A 19,050-nucleotide genomic window follows, 5' to 3' on the forward strand; every position below is an offset into this window, starting at 1 on the left:
CCTGTCATTAACCTGTGGTGAGAAGGTGGTGACCAGGCCCTTCCCAGGGTGACAGTGAGGGCAGTGTGGGGACAGCCACGCTGGGAACAAAGCAGCTTTGATGGCTCAGTGCTGGTGCTGCGCGTGGGGTCGGGATGGGAGGGAGGAGCAATGCCCTGTGCCGGGCAGCATCACCTCCATGTGCACCGGCTGCTCTGCCTGATGCCGGACTTTGGGCAACCTGTGAGCTGTGGGGGACACTGGCAGAGGCAGAGACTGCCCCAAAATCTCCCCTGGCACATCCGCAGCCATCATACAATGCATCAGGTTGGGGAAAGCAATGCCAACACCTACCCAAAGCTCATCACAGTGTTTGTTCACCTTTTCCCAAACGATAGAGCTGGTGATTTCCAAACGGCGCAGCCTGGCAAAGGAAAGGAACCCCCGGGCACGGCTGTGGCGAGGAGGTGAACAGGAAGAAACAGGTCAGGAAAAAACAGACCACAACAGCAGGTGGATAGGTTGGTGCAGAACCTTCTGTAACGTACATGTAAACAAGGATCTGGATAAAAAATTACAGAGGCAAGAAGTGTAGTTTGTAAGGAGCTGACTGTTCCTCTTCCCCAGCCTGTCCCTTGATCTTGCTTATCCTCCTCCATCAGTCCTGCAGTGGGTACGGCCAACTCCTGTCTTCATAAAACTTCTTTAGGCCCTGGAGGTTGATGGGGGGGAAATAAGGGCCAATCCTCTTCCGGATCCACCACCTCCCCTCGCTGGCATGCTTTCTGCCAGGTTGGCTGAATTTGTACTTGAAGTGTTCTCCTCTGATCCACCTGCAGAGAAACAAAGCACAGCCACCGTGGCACCACCACGGAGGTGGAGAGGGCGTCAGACACTGTTCACTGTTCCTGGTAGTGGGGATTTGGAGGCTTTCCATAGCTGGATGGAGAAATCAGCTTGAGGGTGCTCAGCCTGTCTGGCTCCTGCATCCCAGAGCTCCATCCACCCCTAGGGTACCCATAGCCGAAGGCAGTGATGCAGCCATCCCTGCTGGTGCGAGGTACTAGGGAGCTCTCAGACTCTTCCTGATGCAATTTAGGAATAATGCAGAAGGAAGAGGAGCTTTAACACCCCCACCCTGTGTGCTCCCGCCCCACCACTGCATGCTCCACACACCTCTCTACAACCAAGTTCGAAAGAATAATAATAAAAGCAATAAACCATTTTTTCCCCCTCCTCCCTTTTTCTGAGAACAACTGTGGAGTATTTCTGGCCGGGATATTTTTAGGTACAGAGCCTGACTCCCGCTCCAGCTCCCCCAGCATCCCTCAGCCCCAGCCAGTGGCTGCTCCTTCTGCTCCACAGCTTATTAGCGGGGCTACGAGCGCATCTGTTTTCTGGCCGCCCTGGGAGTTGACAGAAAAGGAGATTTTAAAACACTGCAGAAAGAAGCATTCATCAGTGTCGCCAAACACATTCGGAGGCTAACCATGCCGCTCGGTTCGGGAGGTTTGGTCCCGCTTGATGTAGGGCATGCTGACAAGAGAAGGAGTAACACCCCAGTCCTCCAGTGTTGTGGTCCCTCTTTGCAGAGTGCATCGCTGCCTTTGCTGGATAAGTTCATAAAATAACCCACAATATAAAAATGTCAAAGTCATGTCAATGCTCATTTAAACCTGCTTTGCTTCACTACTAAAATACAAACCCCGCTACTGAGCAGGGCACTAACGCTCCCACAGCTGCTCGCTCCCGTGGCTGCACCTTGGGCAGCCATAAAGTTCCTTCCTACTGCTAAAATAATTAGGGACGACTCCTACATATTGGTCGTTAGCGCTCACGTTTGTAACCCCGGCACTCCGAGGGGGAGCAGGGGAGATTGCAGGCTGTGGATAAAACTGCACCCAATTAAAAGGTCTCCTGTGATCCCATCTCGACATCTCAATTTAAATCTTGCTGGGTACCCAGACAAGCAGCACAGAAACGATTCTCCTAACAAAACACATTAACGTGGAGCTGTTCATCGTGCCCGTCGCTTGCTGCTGACTTGCAGCAACTTGTGGTTCCCTCTGGTTTTTCATTGTCTCCTGGCTGGAATGAAAGCAGGACAAATATCTCCACGTTTCCTGCTCTGCTGAGGATGAAAGGGGGATCCAAGGAAGCCTGGAGTAATGTATTTGGAGCTGCACTGGAACAGCTCTAATTTTAACAAGGGGTAAGGGCTGGGTGCATTGGGATGGAGGGGTGCCCCAGTGCAGTGGCAGAGCCTCTCAGGCCACCCCTGCACCTCTCCTCGCTGCCTGCTGATGGGGGGGCACAGTGAGGTAGAGAAATAGCCCTCAGAGATGGGAAGAGAGATGGGAAAAGGAGGGGGCAGCGCCACAGCCCTGGCCAGGGGCTTGGGGTGCACAAACCTGCACCTCATTGCCATAAACACTGGCCTACAGCTGCTGTCAGGCAGGGCTGGATCCACACCCTCTCTCCCCCCACACTCTTCTGAAGCTGCAAAAGTCAAATGGGGGCTGAAGTGTTACTCCCACAGTGTTTACTTTGCAGGAGCACAAAATTTCCTGTTAATAATTAAAGCACTGCTGAACAGCAACGTTCCCCCAGGTCCAGGTAGCCTGCGGGCTCCTGCCTGGGATGGTTACAGGTTTCCAAGCTGTGCTGCTTGCTTGCTCTCCTGAATTCAGAAGAACACATCCACCTCCCAAAAAATCTTCCGTGGCTGATTCCATGTCAGTCCCTCTCCTGCTCAAAGCCTCTCTCTCTGCCACTCCAGGACTTCTGGGGTTTGATTCTAGGGTAAGCGACTGCAGAGCCTCTGCCCAGCTGGACCTGTCTCATGTGTACACCCACAAAACAGGTATAATGGGGCGCCCCGTGCTGAAGGAGCTATCTGCAAGCCCTGTCTGGCAGAGTTCCTGTTTTCTTGATGGGGATGAAGAATACTGAGAGAGGTTGACTCATCTGAGCTCCTGAGGCATACTTAGAAGACCTCAGGAGGTGCCAAATCTATGCTCAGACACGGAAGCACCTTCTCCCCAACCTCCAGGACTGTCCTATAACCCCTCTGGAATGAAAACTTCCTCGTCCCTTTTGAGTGGGCCTGCTTGCCAGATTAAAGAATCTCTATCATCTGAGTTGGTATGATTTTTCCCATATGTTCTCTGTCTATTAAAACGTTTGCTATCGAGGGGATTGGCATGTAAAACTAGAACCGTGTGAGCATTAAAGCGACCACATGCAACCCAAGGTGCATTTTTATAGCACAAAGTTTGCCTTTCTATCTGACTAAGCTTCAGGCTCTTCTGTTCAGAGCCTAAATCAATCTGAAGAGCCCCCACTCCGAGCCCACAGACCTCTAAATTCCGCTACCCTCTTGTCCCAGCCACTCACTCTGCTTCCCCCAGCCTCCTTCACCTGAGACATGAGCTGCAGAGTTGGGATGTATGGTCCATGTCAGGGTGACAAGATCCATGGAGAAGGGATCTGCACAGCTCTGTGGGCTGTTGAGTCTGTGACCTCTTCCAGGAGCTGAACCACTCACCTAGTGATGAGCTCTGGAAGCTCTGGCACACCACAGCCTGCAGCTCTTCCCTGTCCTGTAGCACCAGTGCTTCTCTGGGAGCCACAACTTGAAGGTTTCTGTTCTGGTTTATGGAGGTACCAAAGAGCCTTTACACAGTTGCAGCAGCCAACGTACTGCAGGACAAAATCACTGCAGTGAGAATACCTCTGAGCATCAGAATCACAGGATCACAGAATAGCAGGGGTTGGAAGGGACCTTGACAGATCATCTAGTCCAACCCCCCTGCCAGAGCAGGATCACCTTGATTAAGTCACACAGAAACGCATCTAGGTGGGTTTTGAATGTCTCCAGAGGAGACTCCACAACCTCTCTGGGCACCCCAACACCTCTGAGCATCCAAATATGATGGCAGCATCCAGACCCCATGTTATCTGTCCTCCCCATCCTTCGCAGGGTTAGGGGCTGTGGGAGAAACATGGAAAACCTGGAACCTGTTGGAATCTTTCCTTGCAAGGCTCACGCATGTAAAAGCTGCAGTTTAATACTCACTGGAGCCCCTCATTTCAGGGCTCATAGAGTTTACAAGCTACCCCAGTATTTATAATCTACCTGGGTGCCTCAGTCCTGAAGTTACAGGATTTTCAAACTCCTCCAGTGCTGCCTCACTGGACCTGCTCCTTCTTCACAGGATTTGGGAAGCGAACGCACTCCTGCACTAACAGAGCTGAAGCATTAACACCCCAGAGTCCATCGTTTCAGGGCTCACAGCATTTACAAGCATCACTGGGAGCCCTGGACAGCTTGTAAATCAGGCGAGACATACGCCCGCAGCCTGAGAAACTGCTACAGGCTGCAGATCACCTCACCAGCAATTGCTTGTGTTTTGTGCAACTTTGGGGCTCAGACAAAGACCTTCTGGCTGGTGGGTGGGATCCACAGGTCCCTGAGCCCTCTCCAGTGCCAGAGACTGCTGGCATGTGTGAGCCTTGTCTGATGTCCTGGAGAAATGGGAACATCTTCAAGAAAGGCATGAAGAAGCTATCTGAATTTACCTGCCTTAGGAGCCTATGCTACTGGTCATCACTTGTACTTGGAGAAGGATGAGCAAGATGCATGTTTCAGAGGACACAGACAGAAAGGTCAGGAAGGACAATCCTGGCTGTGAGAAGCTTCTCAGGATTTACTAAGTGAAGACAAGCTGGCAGCTCCCTGGGAAGCACTGGGCAGCAGGTACCACAGGCAGGTAGGGAAACGGCTTGGGAGAAGCATCAGGCTCAATCAGCTGAGGCCAGGCCAGGTCCCCTACCAGACACGTAAGGGCAAAGCAGTCACCTGAGAGGCAAGAAACAAGACTGGGTTGGATAAAGCAAGTCAGACATTTCTCCTGCAGGAGCTGGAAAGCTCTCCTTGCTGTAACAGCAGCAGTGGTAGAGGACAAGAAACAGAAGGGTCACTTTGGCAGGTTCTCCTGCAAACGGCAGTAGTGAAGCACAACGGCAGTGCCTGGGAGGGGAGGTGAAACAGTGATGGCACTGATCCTGCTATACATGGTGGGAAGAAGGAAGACCACTGAGCAGCCCAGAAGGACCCACCGCCCCACACGGGATGCCGGGACCCCACCGCCTGCCACTACCCTTCTGGGCAAGCACCCACTCTCCATCACCACCCGGAGCAGGCAAAGCTACATCCTCAGGGAGGGCAGAAAGGCTAAAAATAATAAGCATTATTTTTTTAAATCAATATATTCATCCCGCCAGATGCCCGGTAGCAGCTGCGCTGTAGCACTTTTAAGATTCGATCATATATCAGCCTATTATGACATCTTCCAACTGTACGTGTTAAAAATTAGCAGCAATACTGGAGTTGTTGGGATGGAGGGCTAAATCTCCCAGACAGCTGTAATTAGTTCCAGAGGGTGCAGCTGTCTCCCTGCAACAGCTGAGGGGTTCGAGGGAAAAAACCAGAGCCGGTGGTTTCTGTTAGAATTAATGGCCTGACAGGGCAAGGCAGGGTGGGAGAGGGAAGAAAGAAACCAAAACACGGGGCGTCTTTGCGAATTGGGGGTTTGTTTTGTTTTGTTTGGCCTTTTTTTTTTCCCCCCTTCTTCTTTTTATCTTGAGGTTCACTGCTCCATTGTAAATCAGGGAGCAAGTGGCAGTGGAAAGTACAAATTCCTTACAGTAACAGAGGCTCCATCATCGGCTTTCTTGCTTATTCTAGCCCCGGTAGCAGGAGGGATCGTAAATTCATCTTGGCCCAAGTTTGCAGAATAAGGGCAGTTTTATGGGTTGTTTTTCAACGCTGCTGACTTCTCTTTCTCCAAGGCTCCTTGAAAGGTCTGACCCTGGAGAGCTGGAGCATCCTCAGCTCCAGATGAGCTGGGAAAAGTGGGTTTATGCCCTCACGGACAGGTTAGAAAGGGCGGGAGGCTCAGTGGCTGCATCTATACCAAGGTCAGAGCAAACCTTGGGGCAGGGGAATTTGTCTCTCCCTGGGGCTCACAGCACTGGCTGGGATTACTTTCAACGTGGGCAGCCCCAGCATGTGGGTTTCAGTTCCACATTTTGCAGGTGTGATGGGGATGTGGCCGATGCTCCCAACAGAGCCAAGGCAGGAGCTCCCCTTTGCCAAGGAAGACAGCTCCCACAGCCACAGACCAGCCACGATGAAGCTGCCCCACGGCTGTATCTGCCACCAACACGAGAGGTTGTTGGAGGAGATCCCAACCCTTTAAGATGAGCTCTGCCCTCCCTAAGGGTGCTAAAGGGCTGAAGTTGTTTTATCAAAACAAAATCCTGTAAGCTTTCACTCAGGGCATTGGAATCTTTTCTTTCTGATAATTTCAGAAATCATAACACTGATGATAAAGATTTTCTTCTACAACGTAGGGGAAGAAGAAAAGAACCAAAATAACTCATTTCACCATGGCAAAACCCAGGCAGGAAGCCCAAAGGATGTGTTTATACCTTTTCACCACTGAGGACCCCGTCAGTTCCCAGGACAGCTCTCACTGTTAGCAAAGCTGCTTTTCAGTGGGAAGAAAACCACACAAATATTTTACTTCTCTGCGCAGAAGACACCAGGGCTCCTGGGACAGGCTTTGGGGGCTCTTGGATTTACACTGCTCCCTTACACATGGGCACTTGGAGGACACAGGGTGAGAGGAGCCACTGGAGATTCAGCAAGACCGAGTTCAAACTCTGAAAGACTCGTATCTCCACGGAGCATCCCATGCCCATGAACATCACTCCTGCCTCCTCTGAAGGCTTCTGTGGAGAGACCTTGCAGAACAGAAATGCCACATCCACCTACATCCCCACAATGCCCACATTTCCCAGTAACCCCAGTAGCCCTGCCTGCTCTCAGCACCGCCCTCAATAGCTACAGAATTACCGTTACTGCTTCTGGGGGTGTCCAAGGGAGCAGCCCTCAAGGTGACTTCCAGACTGCGGGGATACAACAGAGCCCTTCCCATGGCTTGGGTGGTACACCTCTGCAGGTCCCACAGGAAAGCACCCACACCCCCTGCCAGCACCCATGGTGACCTACCCGGCCCGAAATCCAGACCAACGTGGCGCTGGGTATGCAGCCTAGTAGCTGTGGCATGAATGGGAAATAAATGGGCAGCCAAACCAAAGAAGACCAGACACTCTACTCTTCTTGCATCCCTGCAGCCAGGTAGCATCAAACGGGAAGCGCTGCCCCCATAAATTACACCACCTCTACAAACCCAGCCCTTCAGCTACGTGTTGGGGCTTTTCCAACAAAGTGCTACTATAATTGGAATAAGGGTCCTCAAGCGAACATGATTTAATATCAGAGACACCGAACACTTCAGTCAAAAATAAACCTGATCTTTTTTTTTCCCCCTCCTCCTGTAGGCAACCCCCTGATTTTTGTTTTCTTTCATTGTTGCAGCCTGTTTCCATGACGGTGTGCTAAACACTTATTAATTTCTCAGCCAAAGCCCTCCCGTTCAGATTTATGATGGCTGGTGTTTTATGAACTATCCGCTGCACAATAATATTTTGTAAATCCACATTCCACAAACATCACCGTGCTTGAAGTAAAGCTTCACACTCAGCTAGGCTGGGCGCTCAACAATACCCTCATTTTTAATCAGTCACCTGTTTCTCATTTTAAGTTTATCACACTTGAAAAAATACTATAATTTCTAGAGTTGTAAAGAAACCTACAAACTTTGGTCTCAGAAATTTCATTTCGAAGGCATTAACTCATTTTGAAAGTCCCTTGGCTATTTAAGGTGTAGAGTTTCCATTAACAGAATAAACTCCGTGGAGTATGGAGCGTAATGTTCTTATGGAAAACAGTCCCTTCCCCTAATTATTTAGTCTAGCAGGGAATGAAAATAATTAAGTCTCAAAATTCCCTTCAGAGTGGAGGAGGGGGGGGAAATATGGTAGGAAAATTAGCTTTTTTTCCACCCAGCTACTGAAGGGAGCTGAGGCGCTGGGCACAGCCCGTAGCTGCAAGGTGGGAGCAAGGACTTGCAGCAGCCACAGGATGTGGGGATGCCCTTTGGAAACTATCATTGCTCCAGCTGCCCTGAGTTATCTTTTCTTCCCAGGTGTTACCTCCCAGGCTTAAATTTATGGCTTTCTTGCAAGGAGAAGGCAATTGCTGGGTGGAAGCAGCAGTCAGCACTGAGGCTGCCCATGTCCAGCAATTGGTTAAAGACTCCCAAGGGGTCTAGGTTAAAAATGTGGGTATCCTGCCACCTGCCTCTTCATACACTCCTTGCACTCAGACCCAAGGGTGCAGATAGTCACTTGGGTGCTGGCCATAGATCTCCTGTGGGGGCATGCCCGGGGCAGTGCTGTGGGTGCAGAGGGCTTGCCAGCTCCACCTGCACCTCCAACAAGGGGATATTTAAATTAAACAAAGGAAAACCTAAGCAGGTGAGCCCCTCTGCACAGAACTGACATGGTGAAAAGCAGCTGATGAAGCCACTGTGCCCATGCCAGCCACAAGCACCACGAGCTGGGATGGGGCACAAAAACTGGGGACAAAAAGGCCAACAGTCACTTCAGTTCTCCTGGCACAGGCAAAGCCCTAGCAGCAAACAAGCAATAACCAAAGAAATGTAAACAGCAACAGGAATGGTGACTGAGGTGAGAGCTGGTGCAGGATCTGACCCCGCTGTGGGGGGCAGGTGTGAGCACCCCCCGCCCCCCGTGCCCCCAGCCCTTGCTGTCACACCTGGGTAAAAATCCAGATGGTGCCAATGTCCTGGGTGTTTGGATCTGGCTCACCAAAACCCCAAACACGACCCACAACCCAGGACCTGGAGTGAAACGGGGTGTTGGGATTTGGTCTGAGCCAGAATGAGCATTTGTAAATTGTTATTTTTATTTTACACCACCCAAAAATACACTAGACCCATGAAAAACTTTTAAAGCAAAGCTAATGCCAGAGCAAAGGCAGCTGACACATAAAACCAGCTCTGGATCCTGATCTTTTCCTCCTATAAACTAGCTGCTAAAGAGTGAAAACAGGGTCTGTGCTTTGGTTAAAACCAAGGCAACCCAGGAATCGAGACCCTGTTGGACAAGACCTATGGCACCGTGTGCTCCACGCAGCATCCACCCTGCTGTGAAATGACTGTGGCACCTGCTTGTCCTGCTCTCTACACTTTGCAATCGTTATCAGATAAATACCAACAAAGGTAAAGATTTGCTTTGGGGTTTGCTTTAAATTCCTGAACGTTTCCCTTCCTCACCTGCTACGGAATACAATAAAAATCCTATTCACCACCTGGGGCAATGTAGCATTATCCCAGCCACGTCCTACTTCATTATTTTCATTTGAAAATGAGTTCCTGTGTTCAACTACCTTTAATTTTTATAACGTCCCTGATGCCAGGAAGGATGGCAGGGATGCTGCCTGCCTGTGGCAAACCTCAGAAGGTGAGGAGTGATGTAGATTTTCTTGATTTTTAATCTCTCCTGATGTCTTGTTCCCAGCCTGGGTCGCAGCGAGCGCCAGGAGTGATGTTTACAGCACTGGGGAACACGTGCTAATAAACAGCTCTGGGATTATCAAATGCTTCTGTCGCTCCGTGAACTGCGAGAGCCGTTTATTGCCAGCAGCCACCAGATGGTCATGGCTTCTGGCTGCTGGCACCAGGGGACACCTAATTCAAACTGGTGATTCAGTGTCTAAAGGTCCCGGGTTCTGCCAAACCCCCGCAGGGTCAGCCAGTTCTCCAGCCTGACTTTCTTCTATTTATTATTTTTTTAAATTAAAATAAACCAAGGGGCAATGCAAGGGAATGCCCAGCAGTGAACGCTGCCCAGTGAATTTATGGCACCGAGCCTTGGGGACATGGAATTTGGTGAGACCCAGCTGATAAATCTACCTGACACAGAGCTGATGCAGTGCAGGTTCCCCAGTCACTCTTCCAGCTCAGCCTCGCAAAGGATGTCCAAACACCATTTCTGTGAGGAGCTCCAGAGGAGCTGGGTTCTGCCAGATCCCAGTGCGTGAGCCTGCTCACTGGGCTGAATTTCTGCCTGCTGTGAGCTCTGGTATTTGTTAGCAGCCTAATTAGGTGCCCACCACCTTCACTGCGTGGGTGCTCACAGAGGTGCTGGGGCTGCACCATGCCCCTTCCCTGGCCATCAGAAAGGTGTCACCTCCCTGGGGTATTCTGAGCATCCCCCAAAAAGGAGCTGGCAGGCATCAGCAGGGAGACCCAGCTTCCTGACAAGCCACAGACCCTACTGTGGCTGATAAATGCACACACAGCCAATTGAAGGTCCAAAAAACCAAAGAGAAAACATGGCCTACAGCAAGAGTGTTTCATGGGCAATAGCAAGCTCCTCTCAATGCCACCGAGCCAGACCAGCTGATTGCACAGCATCAGTGCTCTGCCCCTTGCATGGAAAACCAACCCCAGCACAGCTAATCAGAGCTAAACCCCCTCCATAAACGTTACTAAAGCTGTAGCTGTCTGCAGCAAGGGCTGTGCTTGTCTAGCCCAGTAAGCCTTTTGTAGCAATAATTAATAGAGGTTCCCCAGAGCCCTCCTGGAGCGGAGCCAAGATATCATTATTTGTAAGAGCTTCGCTGCTTGTGTAACCCAACAAACTGCAACACCACCCTGTAATGCACCCTGAGCTATATAAATCATCATTTTGGGACTTCTGAGACATGGGACTATGGGCAGGATCCTGCCCTGCTCCCCGGGAAGTCTGTGGGTTTACTCTGATGCTGCACAATGGGAAAATGGGCTCCCAAAGGAGAGTATGTGCAAAAAAACCCCAAAAAGTGTTCTTCCAGCAGTCTTCTGTGCTTGGAGGGAGCAGGTTCCCATCAGCCTGTAGTGATGCTCTGATAAGGTGCTACAAGGCTGGTTGCTTGGGGAGCCCCAGGAAAGTGAGAAACTCAAATACAGTGGTGGGAAACTCACTTAGTTGTATTCCAATCTGTGTTCCTACTCTGTGTTTTCACAGACATACATTCAGGTCAGAGTATAAACCATTTGGGGTTTTTATATTTATACCATCTTGGGATGCATAAACCACCCAAGAGGAAGGGCTTTGGTAAAAGCTGGAAGTTCTTACTGTCTTTGCTGGGCAAGGAGTCTCTCCTCAGAAGGTCTGAGGGACGCTCTGTGCTAAAACTGAAAAACATCAGCTGGGTTCAAGAGAAAGTTCATTTCACATGGTGCTGTGAACCTTCAGCCTTGTTTGCAGTGCATCTTGAGAGCCTCCAATTGAAAATATTAGCAAGAGCATACTATTACTTGAGTTGATCCAAAATTCCCTCAAAATGTTTTCTCAGCTAAAAATAACTTCAGCAAGAAAATAGACACTTTTGTGAAAAATTTCCTTTTGTAGAAAACGTGGAGGTTTTCATCTGTGCCTTTTGCTTGCTGATGTTTGTTTTGCCTCATCATTGAAAACACAAACACTTCCAAGACAAGTGTCCACAAAAAAGGATCTTTTCTCCACAACTGTTTTGTCTTTGAAATATCTCAGTAGGCCAGTAGACCGCTCGCAAAGTGATCATGGCAGAAAGTATAAAGCTGATGGGCAGGAAACCCTTCTGCAGTCATGATTTCTGTCCAAGAGAAGCAACGCTGAGCCCTTCACAGACCTGCCTGGGAATGGGCTCCACCAAAGGGTCCTTGCGTCCCCCACCAGTTATTAAGGTGCTGAGAGCACCAGCTCTTCATGGTGACCTCGCATTAAGCCCACCCTATTTAAAGACCACCTGGGTACCATCAAATACAGAACCAGAAACCACGTGCTCAAGTCCAAGGAGGGAACAACACGGAGCCTGGGCCCTTCCAGCTCCTTTGTCAAAACTCAGAGCTTACCGTGGGGGTGCTCGGCCAGCGAATGGGTTTGTTGCCATCAAGGACAAGGTCTCCTCTTCCTGGGCCAGCAGCTTCCCAGCCAAGTGGATGATCCATTCATTCTGCTCATAGGTCTTGGGGAAGAAATAAGAAATATAAACGTTAGGCACTGCTGGGCTTGTCATGTAGTGTTCTTGGCATTAAAGACTTCTGCGTGGTCTCTGGGGAGAGAATACAATCAATCCAGGTAGCACACAGGGAATTTGAATGAGTTTGTCTCATCTGGAAATCATTCCCAAGGGTATGGACACAACCAAGGGTGTGCAAGTCACAAAAGTTGAGTGAGTTGATAGTTAGCTGAGCTAGGCTGGCTACGTGCACTCTCCCAGCCTGCCCTGAGTGCACAGTAGCATCCTGCATCTCAAGCATCCCCAAAGGAATTCACATCACAGCTGAGGAGGCAAAGAGCATGGCCACAGCTCAGATGATGATTAGAGACCAGATGATGGTCAGAGATGCATCTTCACCTTCACCCACCCCAGACAGTGACCTCCACTCAGGTTGTGATGCCTGAGGAGGCATTTCTGCCAGCCCTGCATCCTGCTGAGCCCACAGCACTGCTTTGTCCCAGTGCCAGGGAGAAGCCTACAACTGGTGCCACCACTAAAGCAGGGTGCATCACTGGTGCATAACACACACACAGAGCCCATCCCTGGGTACGGGGCTCCCACCACCGGGTTCTTCCCAACACCCATCAGACACAGCTCCACCTTGGATCAGCAATATCTGTTTGACTTCACATATACCTACCTCAGCTGGAGGTGTTGTTGCCTATTCTGCCCTCCAACATTTGATTTTAATAATTTCTTTTAGCAGGAGCTCCACAGAGGAGCAGTAACGTCACATTCTGGAACAACAATCCACCCATCCCTTTAAACCAGGCTGCTCTCCCCTGGTGCATGAGGAGAGAGAGAACAGAAGAGAGTGACCTCCCTGTTCCCAATTCCTTTCTCTTCTTTATTTCCTTTATTCCAATCTGCCCTCTTCACACCCTGTGCCTGTGCTGTACCCTCAGTCCTGCAGCACTGAGGGCAGGACATCAGCTCTCAGGAGCCACAGTCCAAGCTGCAGAGCCAGACCTCGACTCTGCATGTCCCTCCCTCCAGGCATCCTGCATCTCAGGCTCTTCACAGGAATTCTTGCTGAGGCTCCGTAAAAAGCATTTCCCCTTCTGGTGACTTTCTGTGCCTGATACTGCCATTATACCCCCCCATCACCCCCCCTTTTCCTTTTCTAATGCATACCTAAATGGATTTTTTAATGCAAGCAGTAGGGGACACTGTGGGAAAGCGAAACCCGGCAGCTGTACCTGCAGGACTGTGACTAATGCAGAACATCAAGGCAAAGTTACTCTGCAAATCTTTTCTAATGGTAAAGTTTGTTATTTCCGTTGCTATGGGAAACCGAGGAGAGAAAGGAGAGATGGAAAACACCAAACTCTGGTGGAAAGGCCCATCAAGAGGCAGCTCTACCTCGAGGGGTTTCTGACCCGTGCTCATCACAATTTAGAGGAAAACCACAGTTATTTAAGCCAACAACTTTTTAAAAGAGATTACTCTCCCCATCTGCCTGCTCCATCCTGCCTCACCGTGCAGCTCTTTGCATCTCCTGTCCCGCTGCACCACCAACATGGATGGGTGGTGGAGCCAGGGATGTTTCTCACCACTAGCCCTGTGCTGTGCTCTGCCCACCTCAGCCCTCTTTAACTTCTGGCACACCCCTGTATCCATCGACACCCTGAATCTCCCCTTGCCTCCTATCTCCTGGTCCACTTCCCAGCGCAGAGGAGATGCCAGTGACTCTCACGGAGGGACAGAGCAACCTCAGCCCCTACAGGACTGAGGCCACCATGGCCCCGATGCGGTTTGGGAGGGGAGCTGTGGTAGCCCTGGAGCTGGGAGCTTGGCATCACACAAGACATTAAACACAAACCTTGCAAGACTTGCAGTACCCATGCTAGGGCTGGCAGGGCTGCAGGAAAAGCCAGCAGCATCCCTGCCAAGGGCCAGACTGTGTCATGGTTCACAGGATGACTCACTCTAAGACTCCCAGCCCCACCGAGTGACTCTGTTCCCCCTTGATGGCTCAATGATGGCCAAGATGCTCAGCTCAGGCTGGGCTTTGGGAGGATGGGATGCCATGCTGGGACCTGCAGCTTGGAGCATCCTTGGCTGTGAGCAGAGACCTCCTGAGAGGTACAACAGCAACTGCAGACGATCAAATATCACGAGTATGACCTTCAGCATCTTGTGCCTCCCTGGAGATCAGTTTTTAAAGTGCTCTGTATGATTTTAAATGCTTTTTCTAGGAGGGCCTGGAAGGTGTGAGGGTTCCTGTGTGCATGCTGGGGAGAAACAGTAGAAGAACAGAAACAGAAATCCCCAGCCTCCCAGAGCTAGACCTTTATGGAGAATCCCAAATCTTCAAAGCCTGATTCAAAACCACGAGGCTCTGTAATGGTGGAATCGGCTCCCTGGCTCACATGGTCTCCAAATTGTTAATTAGCAGCTCCATGCGCACAAGAGTTGGGACTTCTGGTTTGTAAAGTGTTTTTCTTGTAAAATTTACAACACGTCTGGCCCCAGCAAAGTCTGCGGTGAGAAATTTCCACCCGGTGCAGCCCCCTCCCCACTCCCCCCCCAGCACGAAGGTTTAGATATCGCATGCCACCGACCCCAGCATGCAGGAGCTGAGCTGAGCTGTGCTAACGACGGCGCTGTTTAACTCATTACTCTGTAAAGTGATACGGTGGCAAAGGGAGGGGAAAAAAAAAAAGAGTCCAGGAGATCTGGGCTGCGTCCAGGGAAGCATCACACCGCAAGCGGGAAGGTGACAGTTCCTCTGTCGCCGGATCCAGTGGGACTGAGACCAAATGCCGTTTGCAGAGCTGCAACGGATCAGGATGGGAGGGATTACGGGAGGGATTCGCCTGGAGTTGAGCTCTGCTTTTTGCCAGCTCTGAGTGCAAAACATGAGAGGCAGAGCTTGAATCACCAGAGGGATTAATAGAAAAATGATTTTAAAAAGCCAGGCAGATGCACACATCGCTCTAAGGTGGGCAGGCACACACGTATTGGGCTCATCTTTGGGACAGGCAGCTGGGACTGACTCTGCTCCAGTGACACCAGGCTGCTCTGTCTCCATTGAGACGTAAGCACAGACTGAGACCCACCCCCACCTGCCTCCTGTCCTCCAAAAGCTGGGCTGCACCTCCCTTTGCACTGCACAGAGCCTGTTCCGTACCTGTGCTGAGCTTACTGGGGAGCCAGTGACCCGCACAACCTGCTGCTAGGGATGCTGCTTGGAGCATGCCGAAGCATGTCACGAGCTGCACAACTCACAAACAATCCTGGGCAGCTGCAGCCCTCCCCAAAGGAGGGACATTCCTCCCTCCTTCATCTTTTGAGAGGAGTCTTTCTGTGTTAGCAACAAAAGCAACTAAGGAACCTAAACACACAAAACCACCGCCACCCATCCAACTAAGATGCCTGAGAAAGGCAGATCCCGGAGTAAAGCTACCTTCACCGCAAAGCTGAAACCTTTCCATGCTTACAGACTGACCGTGCAGACCCCAGAAACGCCACCTCTGCAGCTCTCCAGTGAGCCAGATCATCTGTACCTGCCCTTACCACTGGTAGCAGCACTGCTGAAACCCAGGTTTTAGGTATACAACACCATGCCTAAACAATGCTGCTCCGAGACCTCCGCCCCGCTGTTTATAATCTCTGACCTCTCCACTTAAACGCTTTACCAGTGTATAAACATGGCATTCACACCTCGACTACATTAACTTGCATACAGAAGTATTTAATAACTTTACAGAATTTAAAACCAAATCACTGCTAAGTCAGGCACCAGCATGGAGCTGGGGGTAAACCAGGCGCGGTAGCAGAGATAACAAAGTAGAAGAGAATATAATAATCGCAAAAAATACACATAAAACCCACCCGGTGCTACGGGGAACATGTTCCCAACTGAAATAATAATAATAAGAACCTTTTTCCTCCAGCTTTAATTGGTCATTTAATGAAAAAGGACTGTGGATTAGTGTGGCATTTTATTGAATCTCGGTCCTGGCACAGGCGCACGGGAGGAGGTAAGTATGAGATACACATGTGGAAACAGCTGGAAACTTGGCACAGGAGCCCAGCATTATTATTTCACATGGTTGGGAGCCCTGCACGGTTTCACATCGGTGTTGGTGTGTGAGGGCGGATGACAGAGGGGTAGGGAGGTTTACATTTCCCGCGCTGTGTCGTAAGGGACATTTTTTGCGTCACAGCCTACCCACTTTGGGGATGTAAAGCAGTAACTCCACCGTCCTGGATATTTTCAGCCAATATTCACATTGCTCTTTATGTGGCTGTTTCCACTCCTGTAGCTCAGCGCCTTCAACTGTTGCTGTTTAGGGAACTTGAGCTATCAGCTGGAGAAATAATCCACATCCCGCAGAAAGGAGGGCAAAACCAATGCCACCCTTTGCTTTTTTATATAATATTCCAGCTCACTGCCACTTGCTACCATCCTGCTACCTAAGCAACTTAACCAAGGAAGGTTAAAGGCTACGTCAGATTGCATCACTTCGCATTGTCTCCAGTAACCACATCCCGTTCTGTCTATTCACTTCCCAAACAGACAAGCCATTTCTCTGCAGTTCTGGCTCAGCGTACAGTATTTCAGCAGTTTCTGCAGCCTCACTAAATGCCATCCCTTAACCCATCCTGTTAGGAAAGGCTTCGGGAAGCAGCAGGTCCCTGGGTGAAGTGGGCTGAGGAATAAAAGGCAGAGCTTTGGGAACCAGCTTTCAGATCTTGCCTCTATGGGGAAATCGCGCACCTGGCATCGCTCCCGTATCACCCCCGTACATGGAAAGAAAAGTCACTTTGTTCCAGAACGGAGTCTAGACAGGGAGATACAATAGCCACCGTAGACAATAATCATTCCCTGCATAGACAAGGTCTCACCCTGTATTTATACAGCCCACAGCACGATAGGCTATCAGCCTTACGTGGGTTTCTGGGCGCTTCCATCAGAGTTTTTAGAGGTGAGCCTGCCCGCGGTCCAGCCTGCAGCTTGTCTAAATGCAGCTCGGGGGTTGGAAGCTGCTCATGCCCACAGAGAGACAAGTAATCACGGTTACAAGAAGAAAATAAAATCCTCACATGCTGAACATGGACCAAAACGTAGGAATGCTGCAATGGAAAATGGAGGTGACTTGAGGCCTGTGTTTTTAGAAGGGGGAAGAAAGGAAATGTAAAAGGCTGTGCCTAGTACTCTGCGCATGAGGTTTGGGTTTTATTACATTACACACACCTCCTCCTCCATTCTGCTGCCATGTAGCTTTTTCCTGTAAGCACCTTCTGGCTGGCAGGCCGAGATAACAGAGGCTCAAATGAAATATTTAACAAAAACATTAAGCTGCCTTCTCTATAAACAGGGTTACCCTTCCTCAGCTCGCTCAGCCTGCGTGCAAGAACATGAAGTCTCTGTCACAGCTCCCTGTTACCACCCAGGGGAGATCCTCAAAACCATCAGTCCTGATGCTGAAGTTTCTCTCTTCTCCTAGGAAGGCAGCTGAAGTTTACAGATACTCACATGCCCTACCTGGGCAGCACACATCCCTTCTCAGCACACCACACGCTGCTCTGAGGTGGCTTTGCTGGCAGGACACAGCAGCACAGGCCACCAGTCTGAGAGGTTTCTGTGCCAGTCCTGACATTCAGAGGCTTTTGGAGCAGCTTCAAGGCACAATGCAACAAGAGACACTGAGCTTTAGAAAACAATATCAAGATGGCATTAGCTTTGTTATTTTTTTTCGAGTGGTTATTATTTGGTAAGCACCAAGAACCTGCCTTTGTGCTGGCCAAACGCAGTCCCCAAGCAGAATAAATAACCCTCATGCCATAGTAAGGAGGGGAAAAGCCTTCCCTTTGATTTTTCTTTTTTTTTCAGGGTGCTGAAGACTTTCCACTGCTGCCCACTGGTGAAGAACAAATCTTTGGTACAATAAACAGCTGGCTTTTTTAAAGTCCAAGTCATCCTGCTACCAGGAAAAGTGACCAACTTGAAGCCCCAAAACTATGAGCACTATTTTATTTTCTGGTTGCTATTTATCAATGATGCTGAATCCACCCACAGCCTGACAAAACTCTGCAACCCTTTTCATACTGATGGCACAGAACAGCCCAGTTCTGGGCTGTGACGCCTGGGCTCTTTCTGTAAATACCCACCAGAAATGAGAAGCCAAACAATTCCAGGAGTCTTGCCATCAGTAGCTGGAGGACAGACAAAGCTTTAACAACTTGTCTCCAGCTTCTGTAAAGACAGGATGTCATTGCACTAATGCAATAATATGTCAAGGGGTGGAAGTTTTTCCTAATGCTTAACCTGAATTTTGCAGAGATTAAATAATATTCTGCCATTTCACCCATTACTTCCCCCCTTCTCTACAGGGACATGGGAAAAAGATTGCCACTTTCCTCTCTGCAGTAGGTTTCCACCTATTCCAAACCAGAACTGTTCTGACATCAGGATGCCCATGCAGATTTGTTCACTCTGCTGCCATGGGAGAAGGTTTCTGCACCGCTGCTCTTCCTGGGGGTCCCTCTTCTGCACCCTGGCCTGTTGGCTGCATCCTTCCTGAACTGGATGCTTAAGCTGAGCGTGGTGGGAGGGTGACACCACGCATGCTGAACACCTGCTTGCCTGTCACGGTATCATGTTTGCCTTTTCATGACATCTTTTTTGTAACTGTGTCATCTCATGATACACACTCAGCCCAAGAGGCTTCCCTGGAGCACGATGCTATGGTCCATCCCGCCCTGGGGCAGGGGATGGGTCCTGCCTGCGAACAGCACCACACACACCTCCCCCTGTCTGCTCAGACCAAAACCAGCAGGATCACTGGGCTTTGAGTCCTTCTCTTCTCCTGTGCTCTCATCTTGGTGACATATGCAAATGTGATGAGCACATTGTGCTCTTCTTTCAATTAGCAGTACCTCCTCTTAAAAACGTGCATTAAGTTGGCTCTGACCTTGGTTTAAATTCCTGCAACGGAGATCTGGAGAACCGACCCAAGCAACGAGCCCCTCAACACCAGCTCCTGACTGACAGACACGGTATTTTTCGAGACCAGGTTGTGTCCTGGGCGATGGAGCAA

At 50.0% G+C, this 19,050-nt stretch overlaps 1 protein-coding gene across 1 annotated transcript in view; it reads right to left on the reverse strand.

The window, feature by feature from the left end:
• Positions 1–503: 503 nt before the first annotated feature.
• The window catches only part of LMF1 (lipase maturation factor 1), a gene marked incomplete at its 5' end in the record, with an annotated part of 201,861 nt that continues 183,314 nt past the window's right edge, over positions 504–19,050 (reverse strand). The window contains 2 exons of the mRNA XM_084271183.1: positions 504–812; positions 11,853–11,965. Coding sequence (XP_084127309.1) covers positions 638–812; positions 11,853–11,965 — 288 coding nt within the window. The 3' untranslated portion in view covers positions 504–637. The remainder of the gene's footprint in view (positions 813–11,852; positions 11,966–19,050) is intronic.

This window comes from Gallinula chloropus, assembly GCF_964237585.1.
Source record: "Gallinula chloropus genome assembly, chromosome: 15".
Taxonomy (NCBI): Eukaryota; Metazoa; Chordata; class Aves; order Gruiformes; family Rallidae; genus Gallinula; species Gallinula chloropus.